This window comes from Xiphophorus maculatus, chromosome 13, assembly GCF_002775205.1.
Source record: "Xiphophorus maculatus strain JP 163 A chromosome 13, X_maculatus-5.0-male, whole genome shotgun sequence".
Lineage (NCBI taxonomy): Eukaryota > Metazoa > Chordata > Actinopteri > Cyprinodontiformes > Poeciliidae > Xiphophorus > Xiphophorus maculatus.
Window position 1 is genome coordinate 23647475 of NC_036455.1, and position 15442 is coordinate 23662916.

At 39.3% G+C, this 15442-nt stretch overlaps 1 protein-coding gene across 1 annotated transcript; it reads left to right on the forward strand.

The window, feature by feature from the left end:
- The first annotated feature begins 767 nt into the window (after nt 1–767).
- LOC102219209 (peptidyl-prolyl cis-trans isomerase FKBP9) lies at nt 768–13300 on the forward strand. Its single transcript, XM_005797332.2, has 10 exons — nt 768–1102; nt 2436–2581; nt 5389–5578; nt 5672–5817; nt 6391–6580; nt 9580–9725; nt 9822–10011; nt 10796–10941; nt 11988–12151; nt 12248–13300. Exons 1-10 carry the CDS (start codon nt 900–902, stop codon nt 12422–12424), a joined length of 1698 nt encoding a protein of 565 aa, XP_005797389.1. The 5' UTR covers nt 768–899; the 3' UTR covers nt 12425–13300.
- Nucleotides 13301–15442: the final 2142 nt, after the last annotated feature.

The following is a 15442-nucleotide window of genomic DNA, read 5'->3' on the forward strand; positions in this document are numbered from 1 at the left end:
ACTGAACCTTTTTTTTTTTTTTGCACAGTATTGTGAGGTTCTCTTTAAAAGGGAAGCTAATAACAATTTATTACACTTTTAAAAGCTGAAGGGTAAAATCCACACAAAAAAAATGTTTTTAAGGAAAAAGTTGTACTTTTTGACGTTTTAACCAGTCTTCTCCCTCTTACTTCTAATTGAACCCCTGGTGAGAGTGTCCCTCCCACTCCCACTGCCACGTTGGAACATTCCTGGCTTTGTCTGCATAAGAACCCCTCTGCCCCCCACTCCCCCATCCCCCCAAAAAAGGATTCAAAGTAAAAAAAAATCAACACGACCTGCTCATTGTCTCAACCTCAGCATAATTAAGAGGCACGGCCACAAACATTTTTGGCTATGTGAGGCAGAGGCCGTGCCTCTCTGTGTGTGGAGACCCCTACGGCACCACGTTGACGTGTCTGTGCAGCTTCACTGCGCAGGAGCAATACGTGGAGCCCAAACTATCCCATTCGGTCCCAACAGGGTCAAGGTCGCCCAGAAGAGTTGAAGACTTGCAGGAAATGATCTATTTGATTTCAAATTAAGAGCAGAGTCACCGGGCTGAAAACTGATTGTACACGTGTGTGAAGATTACACACACACGCGGTTCTTGTGTTCGACTTTAATCTATTTGCGTGTAGTGCGTCAAAGTTTGAATTTCAGTGTTCAGTTGAGGATTTGATGTTCTAATCATAACCGGAAGTGTGGCGCGTGTTCAACAAATTGACTCTTCCTACGCTGGTACCAGGGGCAGGACTTCTTCCCAAGTCAGAGTAGAGGAAGCCAAAGTACATGGGGAGCAGGTAGCAGTCGCTGTGCACAGATTACAGGGCTTCACCACACTTATTTGCAATCTTAGGAAAGTTTAGTGGAGGGGGAAAATGATCGAGTGTGCGCTGGGAATGTTGTCTCTGTCGCTCCTAGTGACGTTCGCCGCCTGCAACGCGCCTCCGGTCCCGTTAGACGACATCCTCATAGAAAAAACCTTCGTGCCAGAGCAATGCGTCCGCGCAGTCAAAGTTGGGGACTTCGTCCGGTACCACTACATTGGCATGTTTCCTGACGGGAAGAAGTTCGACTCAAGGTGGGTTTTACTTGATTAGCAAGAGTCTCATTCAAGCTGCGTGCAACGTAGATGAGCGACACAGTGCAAACGGCGTGCGTGATGCGTAAAAGTGCGCGTTTTGGTTCGTCCCGGTGAGCCACGCAGGCAGAGTGGGCTTGAATGAGTAGTCCAGAGGCTCCAAAGCTTTTTGAAAAGTCCTAGTGCAAGTTCTAGTGGCTACGTGGTTTTAATCACATAGCCATTGCAAACTTTTCCACGTTTTGTCACATTACAACCATAAACTTCAGGGTACTCCATTGGGAGTTCACGATGGACCAACCCAAAGTTGTCCGTAATTGTGAAGTGGAAGAGAAATTGTAATTTCTTTCCTCACTATTCAGGACCGATAAATTTTTATGAAAAACGCGGAGTACTTTTTTTCAACCTCCTTTACTCTGACACCTCTAAAGAAAAGTCTGCCATTGTATAATTTAACATCAGTGGAAAACCAACTGTTCTGTGAAAGCTTCAGATGTTTGCTAGCAAACATTAGTGAACAATCGGGATCTTGAAGATAAATATCCCACACATTGGAAATCTCTTTCTATTCAGTGGTTCAAATAAAACTGAAAAGAAAACGCTGCAAGTGGAAATATTTAAAAATATATCGCTCTCCACCAAGCAGCAAGAGGAAACTGTAGGGATCCATAACACTTGTGCACTCCCAAAATTTGGACCGTTGAGGCAGAATTGGAAAGAATGGTTTTGTTTTTGTAAAAAAAAATCCACAAGTATGTTGAAGTAGGTCCTCTGGGCAAATGAGACCATAATTGAACTTTTGGACCAACTTGCAAAACCCTATGGGTGTCAGTAAACTTGCAGCCTGAGGAAATCCTCTCTGTAGTGAAAGATGGTGGGAAGAACTGATGGACATATAGAGGATCAGTCCTGTAAGAAAACCTGTCAGAGACTGCAAAAGACTTCAGAATGGGGCGGGGAAACAGGAAACCAGAACCAGGGGCCAGAAAAACTCACATATATCAGAAGAAATTTCTAGTAGAGGTTTCCAGATTATACATAATTGTTCTGCAGATTCCCATATCAGGTTATATTTACTCTAAAATATTGACTTTTTTTTATAGAAATATTCTCCTCAATCCTCAATTTAAGGTTCCTACGATCCTCTGTCTGTATCGTTAGACACAGCAAACAGCTAAGATGCTAAAATATGAATATTTTTAGCACCTTTAATGACTATCTTTTTTTTAATTTAGGTTTTTACTCGTTTCAAAAGGTTTTAACTCCTCCTAATTTGAGTTTTAAACATGAAATACATTGTAGTGTTTCTAATCTGGGTGTGTTTTTGTTTCAGCTACGATCGCGGCAGCACCTACAATGTGTTTGTTGGCAAAAAGCAGCTGATAGATGGGATGGACAAAGCCCTGGTGGGAATGTGTGTCAACGAGAGGAGCCTGGTCAAGATCCCTCCTCACCTCGCCTATGGAAAACAAGGATACGGTATGAGTAGCTTTACAGATTTCTTCTCATTTCACTTATGAAACCCAATTTTTATATCGGACAAAGATAGCTTAATTGAAGAAAAAAAATGCATCTTATTTGAATAACCAAGCTATCCAAACTATAGTGGTCCTTTGCGAGAAAGTAATTCCCATTTAGACCTTATAAGTGCAGGGTTATTGTTCATAAATGGTCTATTTAAAGTCATCCCTCAGTTGAAGTTAAGTCCCTACTGAATAGACAACTCCTAAATCTAAATGGTTTTCTTTCTGAACCATTTGGAGGTGGGCTCAATGGTGCACCATACCCAAGTATTCTTCAGTTTAAGATCACAAAAGGTTGTTCTAACTTATGGTTTCAATATTTACACCTAGTCGTCCTAGGCATGTATATATGCCTAGTCGTCCTAGGCATATATGCCTCTTCAGGCTAATATGCCTGAAGAGGCATATTAGCGCCAGATCATCACACTGTCAACATGTTTGACTCTCCATATTATGTTCTTTTTATGAACGGTGTTGCTTTTATCCCAGATGTGTCCAGATGCACATCTTGAAAGAAAAAGTTCCACGTTGTCTCACGAGTCTTAGCCATCAACAAGATGTTTTGTCATCCATGGTGTTTGCCTTAGAAATCTCTCGATCTCTCTTTCTTATTGTTAAATCACAAACATTGAGACTGCATGTCTCTCTGGTCACAACTGAGACCAGAGCTTTAGATGTCATTCTGGTTTCGTCCATGCGCTCTTGGGGAACGTCTGGTTTGGGCACAACTCCCTGAAAGCTTCACCATTGCTCCATGTTTTCCCAATTTGTGGAAAGTGGCTCTCACTGTGGTTTGCTGGAATCCTCTGAAATAACTGCATAACCCTTTAGAGACTGATAGATGTCAATAATTCTTTATTGAAATAATTTAGCCTTCTTTATTTTGTGAGACAGGTTGTTGATTTTGCAGTATTCAGGCCGCTGTGTAGTCACTGAATCTGAACTCAGATTTCCAGACTTTGCAATAATAAATGAATGATTACTTTTATTGCTGAGAGCCAGATTGGCTTTGATGGCATTTCTCCCTTAACGATTGAAATCGTCATTTTGTTCTCCCCCGGAAATTATAAATACACAATGTTGGCCCAACTCATCTGGAGCTGGATCATACAATCTGAAGCTGATACTGTTGATTTAGATGATCTTAGAGCAAACAGGAAGTTGATATTTCCTGAATGTCCATGCAGAGTGATGTCACAGGTCATCACAGAGCAGAAAGCTGCATAGTGCCAGAGTTGTGGCTTTCAGGATCATGTAGATGACCTCTACGGATCACACTGTGTCTTTGTGACCTTTCTTGCTTACAATTGCAATAATAAAGGAATGCTTACACGTGGAGCCTGCTTTGTCATTTGCGTGCTGGCATCAAGGGCTTAGATAATAAGAGAGGAAAATACGGGGGGCATGTGTGGGCTTGTTAGACCTGGGGCCGTGTCCTCCCCAGTCTGTTACTGGGAGACAAAGGGGAGGAAGAAACAGAGAGAGTTCAGAAATAAGAGGCGACACAGACCGCAAACTCACCAGCAAAGGTTTAACGGGTGTGACGTCAGACATAATTCATTAAACTGCAGAGGAGAGATAAAGCATCAGCTCTGTAATTCATTTAGGAAAACAACCCTCTCAGGTTTTCCAAACAAATTACCAGCCATGTTTCTTCCCACACCTGTGCCATACAAATTATTATTGTTCATTGTTCTCCTGAGTGGCTGAGAAATCGTGCTGGATTCTTTCCTCAGGTGGCAGATTAAAGTTTTAGCACTTCTTGGGGTTGAAGTCTTTTCTTGATCCTGCACACAGAGGAATGAGGGCCGACATTCTTGAAGTGTCCTTGATTTATTTTAAGCAATCAGAGACTTTTTCATTAGTATTTCTTATTTATAGGAAAAGGCTATAGTGGCAGACAAGAAATGGACAGAGAGAAAAGACAAGTCTTGGTGTTGAAAGTTGAACGTCAGATGGGTGCTTCAAGGACTAGTGGCCCCTCTAAACCACATTAAATGCTTAATACCACATTAAACATGTAACACACAAAGGCTTGCTATTTAATTTGTGCTTTTTTTGTCTTGCATTTGTAGGAGTCATGTCTGCTTACAATATGAGGTGAAAATGATCCACTGAGGGTTGTTAAAGTGGGGGTTATTACGTAAAATCGATTTTTCTTTTTAGCTTTAAATCATGTTACAATGTTATTCCTTCATAAAAAAAAACCATACCTGGAGTGTTTCTTTGATTCTTCTAAACATGTTTTAGAAATCCTTAATCTCAGCTCCTCCAGACTAGTGGCAGCAGCAATTGGCAAACATTTGGTAGAATGACTGAGCTAATTATACAAACTACTTCTCAGTCCAACAATCCTAAGAACGTCTGTAAACGGCATAATGGAGGAGCAATTGGCACAGACATTTTTTAAGTTATTTTGGATATACGGCATATGTAACAACTGAAGATAACATAGTTACTTGATTGTGCCATAAAATGGCAATATGTGTCTGGAAAATACATAATATCACGCCTTTAAAAAAATAAATAAAGTTGGAGCATCATGCTTAAAAGAACAACTCATAGCTGTTTATTTTACAATTAGAGTTCCTCTAGTTATAGCTACAGGCACAAATATATATTTTTACTTGCTGCATGAACTAAGTTAAATTAGAAAACAAAGCAGGCAGTGAAGGACAAGTAAACACCTGCACTGATGTGTGAAACCAGTCTGACGGCGTGTTTGTATTGAATACCAATAACCGGATCTGTTCTCCTCTTCAGGTGATCTCATCCCTCCGGACGCCATCCTCCATTTTGATGTTCTGCTGCTGGATGTGTGGAACCCTGACGACGGCGTCCAGATCAACACCTACCACACTCCTCCCACCTGCTCCAGAAAGGTGGAGGTTTCTGACTTTGTGCGCTATCACTACAACGGCACCCTGCTGGACGGGACACTCTTTGACTCCAGGTTTGTCCTCCATGCTCCCTTGTTTTTGATTATTTTTAAACAATTCACACAAATATGAAGATGCGACTTTATGTTCTTCTCTTTATGTCACAGCCACACTCGCATGCGTACTTATGACACATATGTTGGGATCGGGTGGCTCATCGCCGGCATGGACCAGGGACTTCTGGGAATGTGCATCGGAGAGCGGCGCATCGTCACGATGCCTCCGTCACTCGGCTACGGAGAGAACGGAGACGGTCAGTGTTCTTGGCTTTTAGTCTTTTTTTCTCCACGTTTGCACGTTTCTAAGACTTGAAAGCCTCAAACACAAACTAATATGGATTATTGTAACACTAATCAAAAACGCTGCAGACACATTTGCAGACCATTTAAAATGTTGCAAGAATAAATCTTATATTTCTCTAATTCCAATTAATTGCAGATTTACATCTGTAATTAATTCAGACATTTCCATATCACAGAGCAATGCTGCCACCATGAGGCCTTCTTTACATATTAAATATTTAATGCCACATTTTTCACATCTAGCGCCAACCCAAGTTATCCCAGCAGAACAAATTCTTACACATAGACACAATACGTAAATAAACAAATTAATAATAAAAACACATTAATATAATTAGTAAAAGTTGTTGTGTTATGTGTTTGCTTGTTTATTCATATTTTTATAGCATAAAAATAACTGGTTTGTTTTTTGTTGTTGACAAATTTAAAATGAACACAAGCATTTCTCCATTCTGGAAAGTTCAGCAGAGTCAATAACAATACTTGTGTGTTTTATTTTTTGTTGTTGTCATTTCCCCCCTCAGGTAGCGACATCCCAGGACAGGCGTCTCTGGTGTTTGATGTGGTCCTGTTGGACCTTCATAACCCCAGAGACGGAGTCACGGTCACTAATCAAATCGTTCCCGAGTCCTGCATGAGGAAGACGGAGCAGGGGGACTTTGTGCGCTATCACTACAACGGCAGCCTCCTGGATGGGACGTTTTTTGATTCCAGGTTTGTATGTTTCCCGTCTTCTTCCGGGTTTACTGCCGCCACAGTTTAATATGTGCTGTTCCTCTAAAGGCCTCATGGTGGCAGCATTGCTCTTTGCTTTGGAAATGTTTGAAGTTTAGGATGAAACGAAACTTAAAAGTTAGTTTAATTACACAACACTGAATGTCTTAATGTCTTTTTGCTCTTCCTGTATGGCTTAATTTATATAAGAAATGCTGTCTAAACTCATAGATGAGATCAAACTGGTTTTATTTTTTAAGCTAAAGATTTAAAACTTTTATTGTCTTTTTGCACATCTGTGTCCCTACTCCAAACAAACTCAAATATTTTACAGATTCTAAGAACTTTTCTCCCGAGAGTCTCCTGAGTTTCTGGTCATAAACCCTGACCCGTGCAACAGAAAGTTTATTATTACACTTCATCATCTTTGCATTACTTTTTGCTTGGGTACGTTTATTCTCCACCTGCCCAAATTGAATATTTATTGTTTATATGCTTCTTCAAAGCAATCTGTGTTTGTGCAACCACTGCTGGTCGCCCACAACCCTGTGGTTAGAGCATGTTGCATAAAGAGGTGTGTGTAACAAAGGAAACGGTCTGTAATCTGTCTATGGAGACACTTCCCTGCAGAAGCAGCAACTCCTGTTTTGTTCTGACTGGGTAAAGAGTTATCTCTTTTTCACTCGCATTGTTGTGGAAAGAGTGGCTAAAATACAAAGGTTAAATTATCACACAAAACAAGAGAATCTCCTCAACTCGGCGCATCTGTTTCCTTCTGGCCAGAATAAGCAACCACTTATTGGTTGGTTTTTCAAACTGTTAGATATTCAAAGTGCTGAGTGAAATTAATCTTGTGGACTTTTGCACCTCATTCAATGTGGTAGAGTGATAGCTGTCTCAAAAAGTACTTACAGGATGTATTCTTACTGAGATTCCTTGTAGTGTCCGCTCTGTCCTGCCTGGGCAAGCTGTGTGTTTTTCCTAAAAAAAAAATTTAAAAATCAAATCTGGACAAAATTTCAACTTGGCAAGATGATTGAGCTGGCTTTCATAAATGCAGGTTGTGGGCCAAACGTAAGAACTTATTTCTGTAAGATGTTTATTATTAATGACTAGGCTGGAAATCCTGACCTCTGACCTGAAGCTGTCTTACACACATCTCAGACGCCGAGGTGGCGCAAAAACAATTCCAGGAAGTCAACCAAAAATAACGTTTCTTGGAACAAGGTGCAAGGTTTAGGTCAAACGGAAAATTAGACAGAACATCATGACATTGTTCAAACCGCAACTCCACATACAGTACAGAGTAGATTACAGACGTGTGGTTTCCAATAATCGCCTTGCTCACTTCACACCCCGAGAGTTCAACAGCTTAATCAGAGCAGGTGCGAATACTATTTCATCTTTATCAGCAGTTAGGTGTCCATACAGAAAGGAGGCTGTTGAAGGGAAGTGAGCTGCCCTCACAGACAGAATGACTTGTGGGTTGACTCTTCCCCTCAACGGAGCAAAAGGTGAGCAGAAGCTCTGAGCAGCTGCTCACCTTCAAGAAACACGCATGATAATTGAAAGAACAATTTAAAAGAAAGAAATAACAGTATGAATAATTATTTCATTTAACAATAGAGACATTGACTTTTTCACTCCCACTGAAGAAGGCCTGCAACAGTGACCCCTTGAGAATCAGAAACGGCTCCGCTACACCAGAGCCTGTGTCTTGGACATAGTCATGTTTCCCCTTTAATGACTCCGCTACTGTTGATGAAAATTACAATGCCCGTTTTGTCTTGGATGAGCTCCACACCTCATCTGTTTCTTTCTTTCTTTATAAAACAAAATAAAAATTAAGTTAAAAAAAAAGCACTTAAAGAGATTCTTTTGCATGTTCTAGAAAAAAAATGGAGAGTGGAGTTAAAAAAAAAACGAGCAAAAAGCAGAAGCTACAAGTCTGAAGTGAGTCAAACCTGGATTACCTTGTTCACTAATTATCCCTAATAAACTGTTGAGCCCTTCTGTCAGGTTTAAACACCTATTGAGACAGATTAAACAAACACAAGAAAGACAAGAGAGTTAGATTCTTTTGTACTCGCGAGGAGAACAGCCAGAGATGTTTTCAGTCACACATCTCTTCCGTTCTGAAAACATATGTGTCCGTTCTCCCTTTTTATTGCTGTTAGGATCCCTGTTACAGAGAGCGCCTCAAAGGGGTGGGGAAAACACTTCAATCACATGATTGCAACGCAAATGCTAGTCACTAACAAAACGCATGGTATCTACACACTAGATTATTCTGTTCCAGACGCAGGATAACACAGAGCAAGTCGTACGTCTTCATGGCGACAGTTTTATAGCTATCTAACAGGTCAAGGATGCAGATGTTTCTGCTGAGCGATAACCTGTTGAAAACGGTTTCTCTGCTCTTCCTCAGAGAGGCCTTCTGAGAAAGGAATCAAAGTAATTCAACAACACAGAAACATTCTTTATGCTAAGATGAAACAAATAAAGGCATATAAGACAAGAACATTATAAAGGCACATGAAACAACAAATATTTGATAATATATACAATTTACCTAACACCTTCATTTAAAAGCTCTAAATATCCTGAAAATCATGACTTCTTAATTCAACTAGTTGCTCTAAAATTTTAATTAGAGTAATCAAAGTAAAGAGATCTAAATGCCTCACATACATATCTGCAACAACATTTGAAAGCTCTACACCATTTTCCCTCCGTTTCACAGACTATGCTATACTTTGAGTCGTTCTATCATATGGAACAACAATAAAATATACCAAGATTTGTAGCTGTAATGTGACAAAATGTGAGTATTTCTGGAAGACACTGTACTGGTGAATACATCCTTATTTATTTTAATTAAAGAAAGATAATTTCCACCTTTATTGCATATACAAAGACCCATAAATGTGAGAAGTGATTATGATGAGAGCATCTTGTTTTTATTTGCGCTCACAATGGCGGCATTATCTGTTTACCAGTTATTCCCGTAATCACACCTATGACACCTATGTGGGTCGAGGGTACGTCATCGCCGGCATGGACGAGGGTCTCATTGGAGTTTGCACTGGTGAGAGACGAACCATCACCATTCCACCACACCTCGCCTATGGAGAGGAGGGCACAGGTGTGTGTTGAAAATATTCTCCTTTTTTTTGTGCGTTTCTTATTTGCTTCATGTCGTATTAAACTCTTTTCTAATTTAATGACACTTTTCCGTCAGGCTCCAAGATCCCCGGTTCAGCTGTGCTCGTATTTGACGTTCACATGATCGACTTTCACAACCCGTCAGATCACACCGAAGTGACGGTCACCTACAAGCCAGAAGAATGTGATAAGCAGACAAAGAAGGGAGACTTCATCAAATATCACTACAACGGCACCCTGCTGGATGGGACGCCTATCGACTCCACGTATGTAAACCTGTTGAGGTTTTTCTGAAAACTTGTAAGGAAACCTACATTTACTACCGAAGTACTTTATGCATGTGTTTAAATAAGTGCTTACTGTGATGTGCTTTATTTAAAGAAGGAATCCGCGCTCACTTTGCTAAACTCTATTTGCCTGAGCCTATGGCTACTGGAGCTCAGGATAACCTAGGAGGCCAGTCTAACTCAGTATTCATTATTCAGTATTTATTAAAAAGTAGTAGTGTTAAAAGAGACGTTTTAAGCCCAGTCTTGAAAGTAAACAGGGTATCTGCCTCATGGACTACAACTGGGAGCTGGTGCCACAAGGGAGGAGCCTGGAGCCTAAAAAAAATCTGCCCCCCATTCTACTTTTAGAAACTTTAGGAACCAGGAGTAAACCTGCAGTCTGAGAGCAAAGTGCTCTGTTAGGAACATAAGAAACAATCATATTTCTGATGTATGATGGAGCTTTGTTATTAAGGGCTTTTAATATGAGGCAGAAATTCTGTTCATGCAGCCAATGAAGAGATGCTAAAACAGAACAAACATTATCTCTCCTTTTAAGAGGCACCGAACACATCAAAAGTTTAAGTTTAGTATTAATCGTCATTATGGAAAGAGGGTTGTAATAGAAGAAAGAAGCAAAATCACACAAAAAAAATATATAGTTATATTATAGACAGATAATTTAGAGGATAAGAAAATCCAGTGTGTTTCCACATATGCAAATTATGACTCAAAATGCCGATCCTTCACAATTGTTTTTTTTTTATCTGCTCTGTTTCAGGCACAGTTATGGAAAGACATACAACATTGTCCTGGGGGCAAACCAGGTGGTGCCGGGCATGGAGAACGGGCTGATGGACATGTGTGTGGGAGAGAAAAGACGTCTTCTCATACCCCCTCACCTTGCATATGGAGAGAGAGGAGTCAGTAAGTGTTGCGAAATATCATCCAAATATTCCTGCACCAGTCAGTTTAATACAATAAACTGACAACTTTGGAAATGTGAACTTCTGTACAACATCTTTTTATTCTGTTGACAACATTTTTTATTCATCGCTTATAAGATGCTCATAAAACAAAAATAAACTCTCTTAATTGTCTGTCTTTTAACTTTAAAACCCTGAGCATTCAAAATATCAAATATTAAAGCCAACAGAAAAAAAAGAAAAGCAGGCCTCACTTCAGTCAGAGTACATCTCTAAAAGAAAAATAAAACTTTCTGTTGCCCTTTTAGGTAAAAGTAAAATTAGAAAGTAATTTTAAAATGACTAGTGTTTAAGAGTACATAATCTTTAGACATTTATCTTATTTGAATGTGTTTTATTTTCAGATTCCTGTTATCTACATAAATAAACTAGATTGAATTTAGCTAAAATAAAGTCTGGGCTTGTAGGAAAGTTTACCCATTAATTCATGCAAGCAGAGGAAGGCAGTGAATTAGACAAAGGTGGAAGAAAAGGGGCAAACACGGTAGATAACTTGTCTAACCTCAGAGTGAATTTTCAGTATTTATTCTCCTGATTCATCAGCATCTAATAGGTCGATCTCTTCAGCTACTCATCCATACTGTGTCGCTGTAGCTCAGAATAGAAAATATAAATTTTAATGGTCAAACTTCCAGTTGTCACCTATCTTAATGTACTTCCACGCTGTAGAACAATTCTGCCTTCACACACTTTGCCGAACGTTTGGAAGTCATTTTGTGATCAGATGCTCTGTCCACCATGTTTGCTTTGAAATAGTAGTGCAGAAAGAGCCGCATCTGTTTGGAGGAAAGCAGCTGTGTTTTTCTGAAGATGAAAGGGGAAAAGATTATAAAAACTTGTGTCAACTAAAAATATTGACGGTGATGGATTTTCATTTTACATCTAGTCAATTGCATGATTAGACTACAGCCCCATTGAGGTTGAGTTTTCCGTTAAATGAGCTTGTTTGTGTGTCAGATTAGATTCTGATAATGTTGTGTTTTGCAGCTGACCAGGTTCCAGGGAGCGCAGTGATGCTGTTTGATGTTGAGTTGGTTGAGATAGAGGACGGACTTCCTGAGGGCTACATGTTTATCTGGAATGACGAAGTTCCCCCAGGCCTTTTTGCTGAGATGGACAAGGACAAAAATGGAGAGGTGGAGCCCTCTGAGGTACCGAAAATGTATACTTTATAGGTTTTAGGATTAACTTCTTCTTTGCCATCTGTTTTTTGTTGTTTTTTAACACATCCCTCCTCGTCTCTGCAGTTCACCGACTACATCATGCAGCAGGTGAACGAAGGCAAAGGCCGCCTGGCCCCTGGCTTCGATGCTTATCGCATTATAGACAACATGTTCTCTAACCAAGACCGCAACGGAGATGGAAAGATAACAGAAGAGGAGTTCAAACTCAAAGCGGATGAAGCGGCCCATGACGAGCTATGATGGGACTGAACGGAGAGTAGATCCGGGCGTTGGGTGAAAGATCTGGACGTCGGAAGGTGACGCGAACTTTAAAGTTTGTGGGTTGTGGGGTAGAGTGGAATAAAACTGCATTGAGTAGAAACTCTGTCTTCAGAGATTTAGATTTTTTTTTTAATTTGAGGACTGAAATGATGTCCAACAAGAATAATCACCAAAATGAGAATGAAGAACAAGAGGATTTGGCTATATAGAAGATTAAGAACAAAAGCATGTTGAAAAGTTTGACTTAAGGACTAAATGACTTTGTTACCTCCTTTTTTATTTTCGTACTTCATTTGTGCTGAAAATAAAACGGTTCTGAATAGGAGCGCATCCTCATACTGTAATTCTCTCTGAACATTCATCACTCCTTCAACTTTCAGACTTTGTTTTCAGTTGAGTGAATTTTTTTTATTCTCCATAAGTGTTATGCTTGTTCCAGAAGCAATGAGTTGGCCAAGATTTGTCTATAATATGACAAAATGTGTTTTGTTTTGTGGTTTACAGCTAAAATATCCCCCAAATTTGTGTTTTCTGCTGTTGAAAATCCTCCACGTGACACTGGAAGATCTGATGTCCTTACATGTTGTTATGGGTTTAAACTCCATTCGTTTGTTTTGGCCAATAGTTGCTTCTGTTTTTTACTAAATGTCATTTTCTGTAGGTTTTATTTTGTAAAAGCGTGCGCGTGTATGCGTGTGTGTGTGTGTGTGTGTGTGTGTGTGAGAGAGAGAGCGAGAAAGAGAGAGCGATAGTGAGGGGGTGTGAAATGGGTGAGAGTCGTGTGTGTTTGATCCAGGAGAAGAATTTGCCAACTGTGTCAGCTCTGTTCAATAAATGATCTGACTTTAACAACTACTTGCTCATATCGTCTTTTTTCTACTTGAACATGTTGATTTGTAAATGTTGCAAAGTATTAGCTAATGCATCTGCATTATTTACAGCTTTTAAGTTTCGTTTAGCATTCAATACTGTAAAAACTAAAGTGGGCAACAAAAAGTTGTTGCCCAGTAACAGATTTCTTTGATCACACTTCCCTGAATACACTTCCACTGCATGATAAGCGACTCCTTATCAAAGCAGATAGAAGTTCAAACGGTACGAAACCTGTAGGGTCCATCTGGCTGTTTCTTCTTTTATCTAGGTTGCAACAGACATTGTAAATGCAACCCCCTCTTTCAACAGAGAGGATAGGTCTCTTGAGAAAACAGGAATTTCAGTTTGTTCTCAGTGTCTTAACTTTTGGTGTGGCTATTACTTTAGGTGTTCATACCTCAAAATGTGTAAAAGGACCTCCTCTTGTGACGTTTTATGTTTTTATTGTTACTATATGCTTCTTGCTATAGTAACAATATATTTCTTATTTCTAGTGAAAGAGCCTTAGAACAACAAAGATCAAATTAATTAAACCCACAAAGTAACGAGTTAGCACAGACGTAGACAATAGATTAAAAAGCTGCCTGCTTTCCACCTCCAATTCCCCAATCAAAGAGTTGTTTATCACTATCTAACTCCTGAGTAACATCAGGAAAAGAGGATTGATTTGAGGGAAAAGAAAGGCTGTGAACATGTGAGATAAGCAGGACTGACATTTTTTTGCAGTTGTCCGGTGAATCATTACTGGCCTGTAATGATTAAAGGAAAAGAAGAAGGTGAAAGTGGAGGAAACCACCATTCATAAGAACCCTGGATCTAAACCATGTTTTTTGCCAAACCACTGCAGTAAAACCTATTGATTTTGTTTTTATAAAAATTGTGTGTAACTAAAAAGATTGCATCCTTTTCTGGTCGGACATGAGTAGACGCAATGCTGGTGTGAAACAAACAGAGAAGGTCCTTGTGCAAGTTGAAATCTATTCTACAGTTTATGGTAAACTGATAAATATTTCCTCTTACTATCTTCTTTCTCGGATAAATGGACACACTGACCAAAGTATCGCAGCTACTGCAGAGTTCACCAGAGCAAGAATGTGATATTGAAGAATGTGCAACTGTTTATTTGAAATTCTGCTTTATGTGTGACGCACATTACCACAGTCCTTATCACTGCTTTCTCCAGCTTTCCTTAAATTTCATTTCATTTCATTTAACCCTCCTGTTAATTTGCGGGTCAAACTGACTGTTTGAAGCTTAAATATATTTTTTTAAATAGTTGGAAGTATTTTTTTGCATGAAACTTTTCCTATTTGTCTTAATAGGCACACTCTACATATAAATTGAAAATTGTTCATTTTACACATTTGTGCCACCCCCTGTGTCTACATATTACATAGATACCGTACGGTTCAATTTGACCCGGCAGTCAATTTGAAGGGTAAAATAGGTCCAAAAATGTCCAATTCTATTTGTTTCCTTGCAACTATGACACATATTTCACCACACAGATACAAACATACCACACCACACACATACATGCACACGCAGAAACACACAAGCCCACTTTCTCACTATTCTCTTTACTTCACTAGAAACCTGCAAGAAAGCAGGTGTTCATATTATGTTTGATGGGAACATTTTCTGTTCCTGTGGGCAAACTCTACCCACACTGAGTGGACACTCAGCAGATGTGTGGGAAAACATAAATATTCTCTGCATGACTCATTTGTCTTGATTTTAATCAGTGGGTCAATTTGACCCAAAACATAATATGTGTCTCAAGTTCAATTATAAAGATCACCCATTGAAAAAAAAAAAATTCAAAATGTAATATAAAACGAATGACAAAATATCAATTTCAAGGATAATTATCGTTTTTTTTGTGTGTTTGTAGGTTTTTTCAGTGGACATAAAAAACTCATTTGGACATTTTTTTATGTCCAAATGAGTAAATGAGTAAGTTGTCATCATTGATCCTTTATTTGTGAAAAAAAAAAAAAAAAAAAAAAAAAACGTCATTGCACAAATATTGATTGAAATGGTTAACATTGGAGTTAACAATCAGGTACAAAAATGTTTTGGAGTATTTTTTAAAACACTCCCCGGGTCAAACTGACCCCGGAA